The 17639-nt window shown below is 49.2% G+C and overlaps 1 protein-coding gene across 3 annotated transcripts in view; it reads left to right on the top strand.

Moving 5' to 3' along the window:
• The window catches only part of IGF2BP2 (insulin like growth factor 2 mRNA binding protein 2), a 157177-nt gene extending 141553 nt beyond the window's left edge, over positions 1-15624 (top strand). For 2 of the 3 annotated variants that reach the window (XM_086674924.1, XM_086674923.1), the window contains 6 exons: positions 4350-4418; positions 5267-5383; positions 8735-8809; positions 10207-10338; positions 11987-12100; positions 13731-15624. In XM_086674924.1, coding sequence (XP_086531050.1) covers positions 4350-4418; positions 5267-5383; positions 8735-8809; positions 10207-10338; positions 11987-12100; positions 13731-13823 — 600 coding nt within the window. In that variant the 3' untranslated portion in view covers positions 13824-15624. The remainder of the gene's footprint in view (positions 1-4349; positions 4419-5266; positions 5384-8734; positions 8810-10206; positions 10339-11986; positions 12101-13730) is intronic. The other variant, XM_086674922.1, reaches the window with a different exon arrangement.
• The last annotated feature ends 2015 nt before the right edge of the window (positions 15625-17639 follow it).

The raw sequence follows: 17639 nt of genomic DNA, 5'->3' as shown, positions 1-17639 counted from the left end.
TTTTTCATAGCATGCCATGGGCCCCACCTGAACCAGTGAATTCAGAATGTTCCATGTGGGGCAGCATTGGGGGTAGTAGTTGAGATCTTGGGCTGCAGAGTCAGATACAGATCTGTGCTCCAGTCTTGGCTTTGCCTCTTGCTAACTTAACAGTTTCTAGTTTTCCTCAGCTCCTGAGGTTGTCCCTTGAGAACACATAGAGGTGGATAAGCAGCCATTGTGGAGAGGCCCTTTGACAAGCTGGCATAGAATGGTGTACCTTCTGAATCTTGGAGAGGCTCTGCCCATGACACTGACCCCTCTGGCCGAGTCAGTGTCATCCCCCCAGGCCCATGCCCACATTCCTGGTTCCTAAGGGAGAGCATCCACCATCTTTGCAATGTGGCATCAGTCTTTCTTCACAGTACAGCTGTTTCAGTATTTGAAATTTGTATGCCTGACACTTGCTCTGTCCACTGCTCATTTCCCAGCCCTCACTCTTCCCACCCCGTGATTTCTTCACGCTTCAGTTTGTCACCTAAATCATACATCATGATTATGGTCATACATAGCAGCTTGGGACTAAAGACTCTGCAGTTCTTCCAGGAAAAGCAGGTCCAACTGTTTATAATTGCTTTTTTAATTTTTACTAATGCATTTGATATACTCCTCTACCTACCCCCCCCCCAGCAGAGTGAAGCATAAAGGAAGAGCAGACACCAGTTTCCCTCAAACTGAGAATATAACACAAACCGGTGGATAATAATGACCACCCACCTTGCAGCCTCTGTTGGCAGGGGGTGGGGACACACTTGGCAGGGTCACCTTTACTGTAACACCCCTCCCCCACTCCCTAGTGTCATAATGCTTCTTAAATTCTTAAAGATAAAGGAGCTTTTTCACCGCCCCCTCATCTCTCTGGCATTGGAATTCTTATCTTGGGATGCAGCCTAAGACCAAAAAGAGCTCATGTGGTTCCTGGTGGCTTCTAAACCTTCAGATGGAGGGTCTGTGGGAGCAATACATGGGGAAGGAGGCGTCTAAAAAAATAGTAATTAAAAATAATAAATAAAAGAGCTTCTCCTTTGTAAAATAACTACGGACTCTCAAACTGGGACAGTGAGACCAACTGCTGTGTTGGGTTGGGTGGGCTTCCTTGCCGACCTCCCCCTCCTTGGGCCCTTGGTTCATCAGATGGCTGCAACCTGTTTTCCCATTAAAGAGAACATTTATTCAAGTCATCAGCGGGTGATTTCTCTGACGGTTGTGATGAAGCGTGTTTTGAAAACCTTCCTCCAGTTGAGATTGTAGACTCCATCCATAGAAGGTTGGGAAATCGTGTGCTTTAAGCATACATTTCATTATAAGTAAGTAGTCTTTTAACACTAACAATTCAGCCCTACAGTACCCAATGATAGATCCTTCCACTCCTGTGACCCCACTCAGTGCCGCGTAACGTCCTTCAGGGGCATCCATGGTACTTCATAGGGTCAGATCCAAGTTCAGACCAAGGCCCACAAGCCCTGTGTGATCTCAGACTGCCTGCCCCCCATCGTTTGCAGCTTTTACCCTACCGGCCCCTTTTCTGTTTTTCCAAAGGCCAACCCCTGTCCTAGCTCAGCACCTCTAAGAATCTTGCTTACAATGTTTCCTTCCCCAGTGCCTTGTGTGCAGTTCCTTCTCCTCCATGGAGCCCAACTCAGAGGTCACCTCCTCAGGAGTCTTCCTGGGCCGTTCCAGCTAAATTTGGCATCCCAACCCTAATTTCCAAAGCTTTGCTTCCTCACGTCGTCCTGTTCGTTTCTTTCACAATACTTGTCTGTCTCCCCAATAGGACGTAAGTCCCATGGTAGCAGGGACCTTTTCTGTCTTAATAGCTGTGTCCCCAGCACCTAGAACAGTGCTTTGTATATGATAGGTGCTCAGATATCTTTTTCATAAATGAATGAACGAACGATTGAAGGAACCCTCACAACATATTAGAAGATCTAATTTCTAAAAGATCTAGATATTTTATTTTCTAGATCTAGACATGATATTTTAATCCATTTGTGGATGAGGCTCAGAAGAGTTGAATAAATTATTCCAGCTTGTATGGAGCTGATGATTCAGACTCAGGTCTTATGAGTATTCTGATTCCGAAAACCAACTTAACGTACATAAAGCCAGCACTTCTGCTAGAAACGAGCTCCTGACTGCCAAGTTTGGGATTCTTTCCCCACAAGTTTTCCCACTGTAGTAGCTCATGAACACACAAGTTTTCCCACTGTAGTAGCTCGTGAACACAAGGAGGAGTGGGGAATTAGTCCTTTTTATACTTTTATAGCTAATTCTCTCTCCTAACCCAAGTGGTAGGTCTAAATTTGATACAGTGTTTATGTTGGGAGTATTCAAACCCAGAATAGGAGTCACACTGTGGCTGGTCTATTCTTGGTCTCATGTGAGTTTGTGGAGGAAAAGGCAAGTCACAATTCAAAAGAATTACTGCTGCTCTGAGGCCTGAAAGAAAGGATGTCCTGCAAGAGGAAATGGAGGGGGAGCAAGGGGAAGCATCCTTTCCCCAAGGTAGAGCTTTGAGCAGAAAGCCACAGAAATTCTCTCCTCACCCTACATGGCTCAGGACAGGGACCTGCAGGAAGGGTCTGGAGCTGAATGCCCTTCAAGGAAGAAGCAGGACCAGGTAAGCCCTCTTCACTCAGCTTCCAGTCAGAAGTGGAAGGTGCCAAGGCAATGCTGGTCTCATAGCACCCTCTTGTGGGTGTGAGGTGTCACTACAGCTTCCTTCCAAAACCTGAGAGCAAAGGCTTGCGTCTACATAATAGTTCCTAAGCACAGCCCTCTGATCACCTAGGCCCACAGTGGGGGAAGCCCCTCCTGCAGTGTCCATGTCTCCTCTTTCCCGAGGCCAGAAGTCCACTCTCCAAGCTCAGAAAGGAAAACCCTTTCATTTGGTCCCTAGTGTTATAAGATGAAGTTGTGATATGGAACTCAAAGTCCATCTGGAGATCTGGGAGACTGAGAACACAACGGGATTTGTTCAAGGGCCCTCCAACAAACACTAGACCCCTGTAAGAAGCCTAGGAGGTCATCTTGCAGGGCGGGTCCGCAGACACTGACCCCGTGGTGCTCTGAGCCATTCACCTCCTTTCCTGTAACAGGTGTGCCAGCATTTATGTGGCCTTATGCAAAGTGCAGTTAACTAGACTGCAGATTCTGTCAGTGTCCTGCCTGTACGAATGTATGATATCAGACCTATTTCTGTCTTGCAGGCCTGTTATGAGGATGAAGAGTTTGTGAATAAATTACTTACCACAGTGCCTTGTATATTAGATATTCAACAAAAAGCAGCTACTTTTTTTTAAGTTCATTTATTTTTATTTTTTTATTTTTTAAATTTTTTTAACATTTATTTTTGAGACAGAGACAGGGTGTGAGTGGGGGAGGGGCAGAGAGAGAGGGAGACACAGAATCTGGGGCAGGCTCCAAGCCTCCATGCTGTCAGCATAGAGCCCGACACGGGGCTCGAACCCACAAACCATGAGATCATGACCTGAGCTGAAGTTGGGCGCTTAACCGACTGAGCCACCCAGGCACCCCATAAGTTTATTTATTTTTGAAAGAGAGAGCAGAGAGAGGGAGAGAGAGAGAATCTCAAGCAGTCTCTGCACGGTCAGCGTGGAGCTCGACGTAGGGCTCGAACGCACAAACCGTGAGATCATGACATAAGCTGAGATCAAGAGTCAGATGCTTAACCGACTGAGCCACCCAGGTGTCCCAAAAGCAGCTGCTTTTTAAATGTTATTGTAATAGCTCTTTTGTTTTCTATCCACATTTGTCTTCCTGTTCCTTCCCGGCCCTCCCTCACACTCACACATGATGCTATTTATTCACTCATTATCACTCCTCTCTCAGCCTCATTTTCAATCCCTCCATTCTCAATCTCTCCATTCCTTTCAAAACTCTCTGAGGGAGCTCACAGACCTGGCTTCCCAGGAGCACATTTGCTGGCCGTGAATAACTCTAGATTTTGTCCTACTGTCTCTGTGCCTTTTAATCCACAGTCCGTGGCTTCCCAGAAAATAGAAGCCACTGGGCCTGCCTGTCTGAGGGAGGGCAGGTCCAAAGAGTTACTCCCGTGGTGGTAAGTTCCCAGGGGCCTAAAGCATGGTGCAGCTTAACCGTGATAAACATTCAGCCAGGCATTCAGTGCTGCGGTGGGAGAAGTGGAGCAGAGATCTGAGCTGCCAGGGGCCAGGTGGAGCCAGGTGACGGTACGCAGAGCCTGTGCTGTGTGCGGGAATCTTGCCTCGCTGAGTTTGGAGAATGTCCCTGTAGGCAGCCGCTGACCGACTATTTCTTTCATGCTGCAGACTCACTCCGGATACTTCTCCAGCTTGTACCCCCCTCACCAGTTTGGGCCGTTCCCGCATCACCACTCCGTAAGTGCCCCTCGGTTCAGCCCGTCGGCCACTATTCCCTCTCCTTTGGCGGGTACCACATAGGCTGTGGTGGACTGACCAGTGAACGTCCTGGCGTGAGTGCTGGGTCCTGTGTGTCCAGGGCTTCTTGTGAGTGACACCAAACTACCCCAACAGTCAGCACTCCTACCAATGCTTACAGATCCACAGGTGGCAGGAAATGGGTACATACGAATGATCAAGAGATAAAATTAGGAGATAGTATTTAGCAAAGAAGAGCATTTCTAAAGGTCTTTGAACAAATGGGGTCATGTCATTCCCACAGACCCCTATGGGGACGACCCCTGGTCTCTTTGGGCTGTCACCATGTGGCATGGTCACGGCAGGTTTACTTATCTTCTTTCGAACCTGATGTCACTCTGGTGAAGATACCAGTCATGGCTACAAGGTGTGCAGAGTTGTTTCCTGTTCTTCTAACAAAGTGCCTCAGGACCCTGTCCTCAGGCCAGGTATATTTAATAACAGTATTGATTTCTTGGATAAAGACACAGGAGCGAGCAGTACCTATCACATTTGCATATGACAGAAGGCCTGTGAACAGACAGCTTTCTGAATCCAGCAAATTCAGAGCTGCTCAAGAGGAGTTCCCATTTCGATTGTCATGTAGTGCTCCCTGTGCCCAGGTTTGTTCCTTAGGCCTCACACCTGCAGCTCCTAGGCCGCAGGAGCATCCCATGCACCATTTTGACCATTTCCTTGGGTATTAGGGCTCCCACAGCACACAGCTCGTCGTAGATGCTAGGTACCTGCTGAGTGCCTGATGGAACAACCCAGTGGGAATGATGTCTTGTCTTGTGCTGCCCTTCCAGTACCCAGAGCAGGAGATTGTGAATCTCTTCATCCCGACCCAGGCTGTAGGTGCCATCATTGGGAAGAAGGGGGCGCACATTAAACAGCTGGCTCGATTCGCTGGGGCCTCCATCAAGGTAAAGCTGCTCTCCACAGCCACCTGTTTCCCGCCTTCTTCCATCACCACCTTCCCACCCCATGTGCCTTGTTCCTTCTGCTAGTCCTGAGCAACGCTGACTCCTTCTGGGGACAGACTCCCACAGGATCTGGCAAATTGGCCCCCAAGATTAATCCTATCTGCTCTCATCTTTACCTCTCTCATTCCTTTCTTGCTCAACTAACAACTGAATTAGAAAAATTTCTAGTAACAGACAAGCCAACCCAGTCCTGTTGGGGCTACCATAGTCTTCTTAAGAAGATAAAGCAAAAAAAAAAAAAAAAAAAAGTAAGGAAGGAAAAAAGGAAGGGAGGAAGGAAGGGAGGGAGGGAGGAAAGAAAAAGGCTGAGGATTTTTTCCCCAACCTAAGGGAGCGGACTTCAGCAGAGCATCATTTTCACTTCGCTGTTATCAGTGCTTTGACGCTGTAATTAGTCTCTCTGCTTCACAAATTCTCAAGAAAGTAGTTTGGATGAAAAACTCTTTGAAAAGTGATAAAATTGTAGGTAAACAAAAGCTGGTATCACAGCCGGACAGGCAGTCCTGGGACTGCACAGAGCGGCTCAGGAAGGAAGGCCCCTTGATTTATGGAAATGGTGGTGAGTGTAGTTACAGACCCACATCCTGCCCCTTCGAGCGCCATGTGAAGAAGCGCCCGAGAAGCTGAAAGGGAAGGATTATTCGACCCTGGTCCTGCTCCAAGCCCAGCTATCGGCTCTGACTCACAGGCAGAATGCTGAGCACGTCCCAAGCCTCATGAAACTCTTTTGAAAACAGAGTTTCCGTTGTTACGTAAAATAATTTGCTACCATGGGACAACCCGGAATTCCGAGCGAGAAGTCTCATGACTTGGAGAGAAAGAATGCTTGCGCTTTCTCCACAAGAAGAGCTGGAATTTCTCCCACAGCAAGTGTGCTGGAGAAAAAGCAAAAACAAAACATTCTGAGTAGTACAGCACAAGAATTGCAGCGAGACCATCAAAGAGTATTATTTGGGCAAATCATTTCCCGTCTCAGGCCTCAGCTCTGTTACCTGCCAAGCGCAGAGTCTAGGCTGGAGCCCTGAGGTGCGGGCGGACTGCAGCGCAGCACACGGGGGGCCATGGCTTCTAACAGGCTTGTTGCAGCTAAGACCCCAGCCCACATGCCGGCAGCCGTGGCAGGACAGGTACAGCGTGGAGGACCACTGGGCCGGCTGCCCCCAAGGGCCTTTCCCTGTGTCCAGTCATGTGGCCTGAGATACCGTGCAGGAGACAGAAGGAGATGATTTCAACTCAAAGGGGCTCAAGGGATTAGGACATGAAATCCTCTCTTTTTCCCTGGGAAAAGTGGGACTTAGAGAGGCCCAGCGACCAGGCCAAGGCACACAAGTGGCAGGACCGGCCCTGACCTCATCGGTTGTGCTGCCCTGTAGTGTGCTGAGCACCACTGGGACTGGCCGGAGCACTTGCTTCCCACTTACTGTTGCCCATGAGGAACAGGGCCCAGAGGGTTTCACTGAGTGTTGAAGGTCACGAAGGTAAAGAATACAAGAGCCGACGTTTGACCAGGTGATCTGATCTCTGGTCCAGTGTTTTTTCCACCTCGGCAACCTGAGTGCTATACCAGAGTCACTCCCAGCTGGCCTTCGGGAAACTAAGAGAGAGGGCAATCCCTTGGGCTCCACCCCACGGCGTCCCCACCATCCTTCTATGTCCCAGCAAGGTTGAGCAGGGGTGTATCGCCTGACTCATGGCCTCTGATGGGCAGACACAGCAGGGCAGGACCAGGGGAACAGAACGGGCTCTGCAGGCTGGCAGTACCCCATCATCCTTTATGCTGCACACAACATCCTGCTTCTCCAGCTGCTGCCTTCTTTCCCGATCCCTGCCTGTCTCCATAGCAGTAAAGGAGAGAAAACCACAGAAGCCAAGTATTGGTGAGAGAAGCTTTCTACTTTTAAAAATCAGACCTGGCTTTGTTATTTTCAACAGGACTGAAAGCATTTTCTCTAAAGCAAAATGGATAATCTCACTCTAAGGAACCCTCCATTCCTGCTTTGCCTGTCTTCAGAGACCACAGCTACAGGCACAGGGAGATGCTCCCAGGGCAGGGAGAGAGCTGTACACTTATATGTGGGAGCTGAGTGCTGGCAGGGGCTGGGTTGAGGTGAGGTCGGGAAGATAACACCCCAAGATGCCTTGGTTACAGACAACAGCTGGGCTCCCATCACTCTGCCCTACAGAGCATCCGGCAGGCTTCAGAATGCCACACAAATCTCCTGAGCCTTACTCCCGCCCCTGCTCACCCTGGGATCTCGGCAGTCACCTCCCCTCCGGGTCCTGTTTGTTTCAGTGATAAAACAGGGTTCTCCTTCCTGGTGCTCTCGAGGGAGTTTGCCGGTGGAATGTCATTCCAAAGCTGCAGGAGCACAGGAGTAGCTCTTGGACTGCTGGTCTTAGCTGGTGAATTTCAGACAGTTGTACTAACCTCACGCTTGACTCATTCCTAAATGGTGTACCCTTAACTCATTTTAAATTAACTTTAGTTTTGCTACACTGTTTTCATTTTCAAAGCTACCTTAATGATTTTCAGAGTAAGGCAGGGTATGCAGAAAAGAATATAAAATGAGTCTAACAACAACAACAAAAAATCATGCTTGCTTGGTCTGTCATTGAGTTGTGTTACAAGAGAACTCAGAATCACAAATAGAGCAGATAGACTCACAAATAGAAGGCAGCATTGAGCTTGCCAGATTTCACCTCCAAATTTCACAGATGAGGACATGGAGGCCGGGGAGGGGAGGGATTTGCAGAGCAGACACTGGGACCAGGGTGACCTCATCCTTGCTCTGGTGCTGTCACCCTTGGTTCCTGTGCCGTGGAGGAGCTGGTCCTGGCCACTCATGCTCTAGCTCAACTCTCCCTTGCAGCCAGTTGCCTCTGTGAGCTGAGAACTGGAACCAGGGGCGCCTTTCCTGCAAGTTGGCTCCACAGTAGTGCCTCTGTGGACTTAGCCCTTACCCCCTCGGGGCCCTGGGTGGGCTGGTTGAGCCTACACCTCCTTCTTCCTCCTAGAGCTCTTGACTCCCTTGGCTCGGTAAAAGGAGGCCAGTCATTGCAGGTGCTCGGGGCAGGGACGGGCAGGAACTCCTTGCACTGCTTCCAAGTCTGCCTGGATGGTCAAAGACCCAAATTTGATACTGGGCACTATGGTGGTATCTTCCTAAGACCCAGAGTGAAAGCAGCAGTTGCAAAGGCAGAAACCACACCATAATCCCTTGCTAGTATGTGAGAGGGGACTGGGGACCACAGCCCGGCAGCAGCATTTTCCTCTTGCTTTGTAAACTGCAGATTGCCCCGGCGGAAGGCCCAGATGTCAGCGAAAGAATGGTCATCATCACCGGCCCACCTGAAGCCCAGTTCAAGGTCAGTGCCAGGGGCCACCTCAGCCCTGCAGTAGCTTAGGGCCTTTAGCAGGTGGCGGCCATCTCAGAGGCATGTTCAAGACTTCTTTGCGAGGCCCAGCCTCGATTTTTCTTCCTGCTGCTGCTCACTAGTCTCAGACTCATGCTGTCTTGCCTACCTCCAGGTTGTTCCCTGGAGCTCTGCTTCCTGGAGCACTCCTTCCCTTCTCTCTCATGGAAATGTAGATTGTCAATGCCTAGTTCAAATGACACTCCTCTGGGCTATCTCTGACCCCTTAGCCACAGTTTTGAGGATAAGTATCTCAGACTCCTTTAGTATTTTATACCCTTCAAGCGGTGGGGGCATAACCATGGGGTGTAAGGGGAAAGAGCAGTAGCTTGTTGGGAGTTTGGTCGGATGCATTTTGTTTTTGCCCTTTTTTCTCCCCTGGGAAAATTATAAATTGAGTTTTCTAAAAGAAACATATTTATAAAAGTATAGTCCTTATCATTAAAAATACTGAAAATTTGAGAAAACATTAACACATGTGAAAACATTTAAGAAGAATAGCCCTTCAGCTCATGAGTGGATAAACAAAATGTGATCTATGCACTCAGTAGGAAATTAGTCAGCCATAAAAAGGAGCAAAATTCTGATGCATGCTACAGCATGGATAAACCTAGAAAACACTGCATGAAGTAAAAGCAGACAGACACAAAAGGCCGCATATTATGAGAGTCCCTTTATACGAAATGTCCAGCAAAGGTAAATCCAGAGACAGAAAGTAGGGGCTGGGGAAGGGACGAATGGGGACTGCCTGCTAGGTATGGAGTTTTGCTCCGGGGGACTGGGATGGAGATGTCCTGAATAGTGGTACTGGCTGCTTAATGTAGTGAATACACAGAAAACTCCTGGACTGTATACTTCAAAATGATGAATTTTAGGCTGTAAGAATTATATCTCAATTGTTAAAGTTTTTTTGTTTTTTTGTCTTAAACCGTAATGTCTCAGCTTCCCTGGCTGGAGTTAAGACATCAGAAAGCATCCCCAGTCACCACCTACCTCGCCTCCATCCTTTTGTAACCCGGGGTCTAAAAATACCATGATGGGAGGAAGTTAAGAGTCCCCTGGACAGGTTCATTCAGCCAGGCGTTCGTAGGTGCTGTGGATAAGGGAACTAAGACCTAGTTCTGCCCCATCACCACCACCCCCGGCCCCACACACAAGCTTCCAAGAGGCAGCGGTCAGGTACGTTCCTTGAGTGTGGCAGGAACAGCCAGGTCTCTGAAGGAGGGAAGCAGGGTACACAGCTCCCCCGTGGTGGCCCCAGTGAATTCGGGGCTGGGGGTGTGCAGGCCTGGGCTCCCCGGCCGGTTCTGGCAGCAGCACGGCGAAGCGGTCACGCCTTGCTCTCTCAGGCCCAGGGGCGGATCTTTGGGAAACTGAAGGAAGAAAACTTCTTTAACCCCAAAGAAGAGGTGAAGCTGGAAGCGCACATCAGAGTGCCCTCTTCTACAGCTGGCCGGGTGATCGGCAAGGGCGGCAAAACCGTAAGTTTGCTCTGAGCTGGCTTCATCTCCTGGGCCCATTCCCTGCCCCAGCCTGACCCGATGTCCTTGAGACCCCCACTGGCTCTGGAAGGACATTCTTCCAGAGCCGAGGGCCCCGAATCCGTGGTACTGGGCCAGGCCACCAAAAACACCAGGGTTCTGTGCCTAGAAATAGGACATCTCAGCTACATGCTGGTAAGTGAAGGTCCTCCCTGAAGAGGAGGAGGCTGCCTCCTGGCCCCTTTAAACCCACACAGAACAGCAGGAAAACACTAGGGAATAGAGCTCCACCCAGTGTATACCTACTTAGCAGACTGTCATCTTCTCTAAATTCACGTTCAGAGGCCTGCAGGGTCTGGTGTCCTATACTCTCCCCTCACTTTTCAAACTTTCCATCCTGCAGATTCTGTCTTCTGGCTCTTTCCCAAACCTGCCCACCTGTTACAAGGGAGCTAGGTTAGCAACCGCGTGGTGGGTAAAAAAGGAAATACTTTAAAACAAAAAAGAAAAAGCAATGAAGGTTTTCAACATGAAGGTGGCAGCAACACAAAGTAATTTGAAAAGTGCCAGAGGATCAATTCTGAAGCCTGTAGGAATGAGCAGATAGTTCTGTCAGACACAGAAGTGATCTAGAACATGAACTTACGTGGTGGGGATATGACCCCGAGAGCCTATGTACACTAGCAAGGTGACCGTGTTGAGTGGCAGGAATTTGAGGGATCTCTAGAGTTGTATGTGTGTGCATGTGCACACGCCTGCTATTTTCTTTACACAGAAATTCTTACTAAGGACTCAAAGTCAAGTTCTACATACAGTGAGTCACCTTTATACAAAAGAAGAAAGTTGAATGGTTTGCGGATTACTCCCCACAACCAGGAATGTGACCAGTATCAGAGGGCACACACCAGCTCTAGGCCACTTGGGATGCCCTAGGCAAGAGAGAGCAAATGGCCCATGGGGGATTAGACTCCTGAGCCCTTTGATCTCCTATTTGGTCATTTTAGAACCTGTCCGTGAATTCTGTTCATCAAGCCAACACTGCCCCCCAGAGACTGTGAGCTGTCCACCGGGCCTTGCAGACCCCACCTGTGTGTTCAGCATCCTGCCAGGGCCTGGGGTGAACCCCGGGCAGTGTTGGCTTGTTGAGGCTGGTGAGGAGGAGCACCGGAGTGCAGGGGGTGGGCTGCAGGTGAGGGAGAGCAGCACGGGCTGGCCACTTCCCGCAGGTGACCGGCACGGAACTGGAGTGGCAGGGAGAAAAGGTAACAATCCAGCGGCTGAAGCAGCATAAGTAGGACTCGGAGGCAGGGATGAAAATGAAGAGCAGGCATCAGAGCAAGGTCTGATTAGAAAGGAAAGTTTACTTTGGTGATTTTCCTTCCTTGGTGCTGGGAGAGCCTGGGTCACTGCGAGCATGTGCAGGAACCACACTGCGGAGACTCCAGAATAAGAATTCAGCCCCAAAAGGAGCTCCAGGCAGTCGGAGGTTGGACCCTCCCTGGGCCTCCCATTGATCCCATGTGATCAGGGACTGGGAAGCCCCCGGACATGTTCTAGACTGAAGGAAAGGAGAATAGCCTCTAGCTGCCTTGCCCTCCAGCACACCCCTCTCCCACTGCCTCCTGACCCCGCTTTTCTCCCTTCACAGGTGAACGAACTGCAGAACTTAACCAGTGCAGAAGTCATCGTGCCTCGTGACCAAACGCCGGATGAAAATGAGGAAGTGATCGTCAGAATTATCGGGCACTTCTTTGCTAGCCAGGTACCTGTGCTGTGAGGGTCTGGTCTCTCGTGCCAGTCTCTCTTCAATTCTGAGCTATTGGTGGCCTGTTGGGTTGGCCGTGCCCTGCACACACACCCCATGACAGATGGAACCTCTACCTGGCTCTACAGGGCAGGGGAAATTGTTCCACATCTTCTCAGCCCTGCTCTCCCCCAGGCATGCTAGGGGAGCTTGAGGAAGAGGCTAGCACTTTGAAGTCAAGCCAAGCACATCTCAAGCCCTCTGAAATGCTAAAGCATAAGGTCTCCCCTTCCTCTGCCGTCTCCTCAGGCCTCAGTCACCACGTTTCCCTGGTGGGAACTACATACCAGGCAAGGACCCTGCCTCAGGGTGCCCCAGTCAGGCTTTGAGTGCCAGAATTCTACTGTTAAGAGTTAAACATGCTCATTGCTGGAGACCTTCATTTCTCTGCTGTCCTTCTCCATCTAACCATGACATGCCCCGTCAGAGCACAGGGCCACTTCTGTTTCATTCAGAAGGACCAGTGACTCGGCATCATGTACTCCTGGTTATTTTTGACGCCTTTATATACATACATTTATATACATACATATTATATACATAACATACATTTATTTATTGAGAGAGAGAGAATCCATGTGTGGGGGGGGGAGGGGCAGAGAGAGGGAATCCCAAGCAGGCTCCACACCATTGGCGCAGAGCCCAACAAAGGGCTTGAACTCATGAACCAAGAGATCATGACCTGAGCTGAAAGTAAGAGTCGGATGCTTAATTGACTGAGCCACCCAGGCGCCCCTCTTTTTGATGCTTTTTGTTGTTTGGGTATGGGGATAGAGCAGTCCCAGTCCTTGCCCTAAACCAGTGAGGGCGGTCAAAGCTTACACTAAAGCCTTGTCTGAGCGCTCCACTTGCTCTCCCAAAGCCATGCCAGGGGACCTGTGTGGGCAAGGCGCTTGCACACAGCTGCTCTCCCGTGCCCCTTCCTCCAGCCAGAGCCCCGGCCACACCTCCCTCTTCTGCCGTTGTGTCCCAGCTCCTCAGGTGCCCTGGGAATGTGTGTTAACTGCCAGGTTCTCACAGGCGTGCAGCCTCAGGGTTCTCCCTGCACTGGAGTACTAGGGTGGGGTGAGGGGTCAGGTTTGGGCTCACGTGTTTTCTCTAGTGCAGGATAGAGTGTCTGGGCCAGTTTCTCACTTCTTCCTCGTCCCATTTCTTGTCCATCTTTCCCAGCATCACACTCGTGTTCTTCCTAGTGACTCCAGAAAGGTGGGGGTGGGGGGGAGGGAAGGGTTAAAGCTGCCATGTGTATAGTGAGAGGGGGATTGCTGTCTGACCTCCATGAGGCCTCCTCCTCACTGGTTCCCTGGCTCTGCTTGGCTTATCTGTCCATCAGCCACTTGGAAGCTTCTGGTCTCCCATCTCCTTATTCCACACCCAGTTGCCTTGAAGTAGGGGTGGGGGGAACCCTGCCGCTTTAGGCAGAAAAAGCCCCCGGAGTGAGGGCCTCAGCGGGTAGACAACAGTTTTCTGAGCTTCCCACTTCCTTTCCCCAAGTCCCAACCCCACCCTCCCACCCCCCGACCCCCACTGCTTGTCCTCAGAACCGGGTTCCTTTTTCTCCCCTGTCCCCTCCTCTCCCTTGCTGCAGACTGCACAGCGCAAGATCAGGGAAATTGTACAACAGGTGAAGCAGCAGGAGCAGAAATATCCTCAGGGAGTCGCCTCACAGCGCAGCAAGTGAGGCTCCCACAGGCACCAGCAAAACAACGGATGAATGTAGCCCTTCCAACACCTGACAGAATGAGACCAAACACAGCCAGCCAGCTCGGGAGCAAACCAAAGACCATCCTGAGGAATGAGAAGTCTGCGGAGGCACCGGGGACTCTGCAGAGGCCCTGAGAATCCCAGGGGCCAGGAGGATGGTGGGAGGTCAGACCGGGTCCCTGCCCGGCCTCCTGCCTCCCCCAGGGCCTCTGCAGGCTTCCCAGCCATCCACTGCACCATCCACTCGGATCTCTCCTTACCTCCTACAACGCTATCCCTTTTAGTTGAACTAACATAGGTGAACGTGTTCAAAGCAAAGCAAAATTCACACCCTTTTCTTTTTGTGGAAATTGTCTCTGTACATGTGTGTACATATTAGAAGGGAAAAGATGTTAAGATATGTGGCCTGTGGGTTACACAGGGTGCCTGCAGCGTTAATATATTTTAGAAATAATATATCAAATAACTCAACTAACTCCAAGTTTTAATCAATTATTAATTTTTTTTTCTTTTTAAAGAGAAAGCAGGCTTTTCTAGACTTTAAAGAATCAAGTCGTTCTTTGGGAGGTCTAATGGTTTAGTAAGGAGCTTCGAGACCACCCACACAAATTCACCCGAGGGGAATCTCGGAAGGACACTCACAGCAGTTCTGGACCACCTGTGTATGTCAACAGAAGGGATACCGTCTCTCTGAAGAGGAAACTCTGTCTCTCTTCATCCCTGTCTAGCTCACACACCCATTTCTCTTTGCTTCACAGGTTTTAAACTGGTTTTTTGCATACTGCTATATAATTCTCTGTCTCTCTCTGTTTATCTCTCCCCTACCTTCTCTCCCTCCCCTTCTTTTCCATCCCCATTCTTTTTAATTCCCTCATCCCTCTTTCTCAATTCCCAGTATCTACGCACCCCCCCAGGCAAAGCAGTGCTCTGAGTATCACATCACACAAAAGGAACAAAAGCGAAACACACAAACCAGCCTCAACTTACACTTGGTTACTCAAAAGAACAAGAGTCAATGGTACTTGTCCTAGCATTTTGGAAGAAGAAAACAGGAACCCATCAAACCAACCAACCAAACAAAGAAAAATTCCACAAAGAAAGAATGTATTTTGTCTTTTTACATTTTGGTGTATAAGCCATCAATATTCAGCGAAATGATTTCTTTCTTTAAAAAAAAAAAAAAAAAAAATGGAGGAAAATAGCAATTTACACGAGGTCGTTGGCCCAGGGCGTTAAATTTACAGATTTTTTTAAACGAGAAAAACACACAAAAAAAGCTACCTCAGGTGTTTTTTACCTCAGCACCTTGCTCTTGTGTTTCCCTTAGAGATTTTGTAAAACTGATAGTTGGAGCATTTTTTTATTTTTTTAATAAAAATGAGTTGGAAAAAAAATAAGATATCAACTGCCAGCCTGGAGAAGGTGACAGTCCAAGTGTGCAACAGCTGTTCTGAATTGTCTTCCGCTAGCCAAGAACCTATATGGCCTTCTTTTGGACAAACCTTGAAAATGTTTATTAAAAAACAAAAAAACAGAAAAAAAAAGATGACAAAGAAAAACAGAGAGAGAAAATATTGGAGATGTCCTGAATTTCAATAGGGTACGCGCCATTAGGGCTTTTTGCGCTAAAGGATGAACATGTACTGGTTTATGTGAACAAGCCATTTTACCACCAGACTGCAATGCCAGTTTCCTCTACTGCAAACAGTGTTCTGTGACAAAAACAAAAAACAAAAACAAACAAACAAAAAAAAATGAAATATATCCAGCTAACAAGATCCTGGTGTCTTGGTCTCTTATTTTACTAAGCATTGCCTGTCCCAAAGTGTCAGCCGAATTCCAGCTCTGAAGGACTTAGGGGAATGGGCAGCCATACTGAGGAGGCAGGCTTCTCCAGGGCACTTTCTGGAAGAAGCTAAACTAAGTCAGTGGTGCTTAAAGTGTGGCCCCCAACTGGCAACATCAGTATCACCTGGGAACTTGCTGGAAATGCAGATTCTCGGGGTCCACCTTGAATCAGGAATTCGGAGGGGCCCCTCAGTCTGCTTCAGCAAGCCCTCTGGGTGATTCCTGTGTATGCTAGAGGTTGACAGCCATGGAACTGGAGGGACGGACTGGCTGCGTGTCAAGGTAGGTAAGGCCAGCCCCTAGCTTTAGGGAACTGTAAACCTGGCCAGCACGGAGTTGATTTTTATGTGGGGGAGTGCAAGAGCATAAAATGGCTGACAATTCAAGGGAAGAGGTAGTCATCCCTCCCCAGAAGCCTAAATTGTAAGTATTCCAGGAGATCAGACAGGCAGGGGTAACGTTGGATTGGAGGGCGGGGGGTGCGCTGTACTGGACACATGAACGTGTTGTGAAAAGGTTGGAGGGAACGGCCCTGCTCCGTTTATGAGCCTTCGTTCCTAGACCTGTGGGGTCTACTAGAAATTGATGCTAGCAGTCCAAGCAATCTTAGGAATTGCGGTGAAACTTGACTGCCAGTGGGGGTCAGTCAGGCTTTTGGGGGTGATTGTTCAGGGCACAGCAAGGACAGCTGGAGGGGAGCTGATGGGACTGCAGAATAGCCACGTCCCCCTTGCAACAAACTTTGAGGGCTCTCAAATCACTTAAAATTTGTTCCTCACTGATGTCCTGTCCCCATTCCCCACTGTCTCAGAATTCCAATTTCTGTGATGCTGTTTGTACTTTTAAAGTTTCTGGCACAACGATGCCAGCTGATCCCCTCCCTGCTATGGCTGGCACGCATACAGGCAGGAACAGACTGTCCATTCCTGTGGCTCCACCATCCCTCCTCCTCCATTTCAGACTCCAGCCCATTGCCCTCTCAGAGGGAGAAATCAACCACAGGTTGACAGTGCGAGAGAAGCCACAGGGTTATTTCTGAAAGCTGTGCCCTGGGTTGAGGAGTCTTTCTTAGATGAACAGAGAAACAGCACGTTTAAAGGGCTTTAAATATAGGCCCATGGGCCTGGTAACCATTCCATCAAGATGAGAAATCAGGGTGAGAGAAGACACAGGAACCTCCAAAATGCACTCTTAGCTCTACTTCTCTGGTTGCATTCCTTGGCCTTTAAAATTGCAGGTGGCACAATCTGAGTTTTAACTCTAGTTCCTAAACTGCCCGTTTGCACAATCGTCCCTGAACACGTGAGAGAAAGGGAAAGGAGTCCTGAGGTGATGCCTGCCCTGCCCCGGTACAAAGCACCCGGAAGTTGTCCTGGGGTTACAGAAATGAAGCGGAGGTCACATGGAGAGGCAGAAGACCGGAAGGAGACAACTGGCCTGGTTCCTAAGCAAAAACGTTCTCCCCACAACCCATTTTCTGAGAACCCCAGTGCTGGATGAAATGCTATCCCACCTTCCTGTAAATAACAGCTTTGCGGGTATGTACTGGACCCTGATTAAGTAAATGCTCGCCAAATGGGCGTGAGCTCAGACTGTTGCAAACTTTGTATCCATTTTGAATCCCAGACTTCCTGTCTTAAGACGTCCTGACATCCCAGAAAGTCCTAATTGCATGATTTTATGCAAAATAAAGGACAGTTGTTAAATGGAGACTTAGTCAATAACAGAGGGGTTTCTTCATTAGCCTGCACTCGAAAAGCGCTCCCCCCACTCCATTACCTTGAATTGAACCTCTTTAAAACCCATGACCCATAGTGGTTTTGAAGGTACTAGCATCTCCCTAGACTGGGTGAGTAGCCTTGAACATCCCTTCTGCCCTGGTTACATTTCCCTCTAACTAGGCTTCTAGGTGTTCTTGTTTCCTCCAGCATGGAGCTCTGGAAAA

The sequence above is a fragment of the Puma concolor genome, chromosome C2, assembly GCF_028749965.1.
Source record: "Puma concolor isolate L17-30 chromosome C2, mPumCon1.1.hap2, whole genome shotgun sequence".
NCBI classification, from domain to species: domain Eukaryota; kingdom Metazoa; phylum Chordata; class Mammalia; order Carnivora; family Felidae; genus Puma; species Puma concolor.
This window is presented reverse-complemented; position numbering and strand designations above follow the sequence as displayed.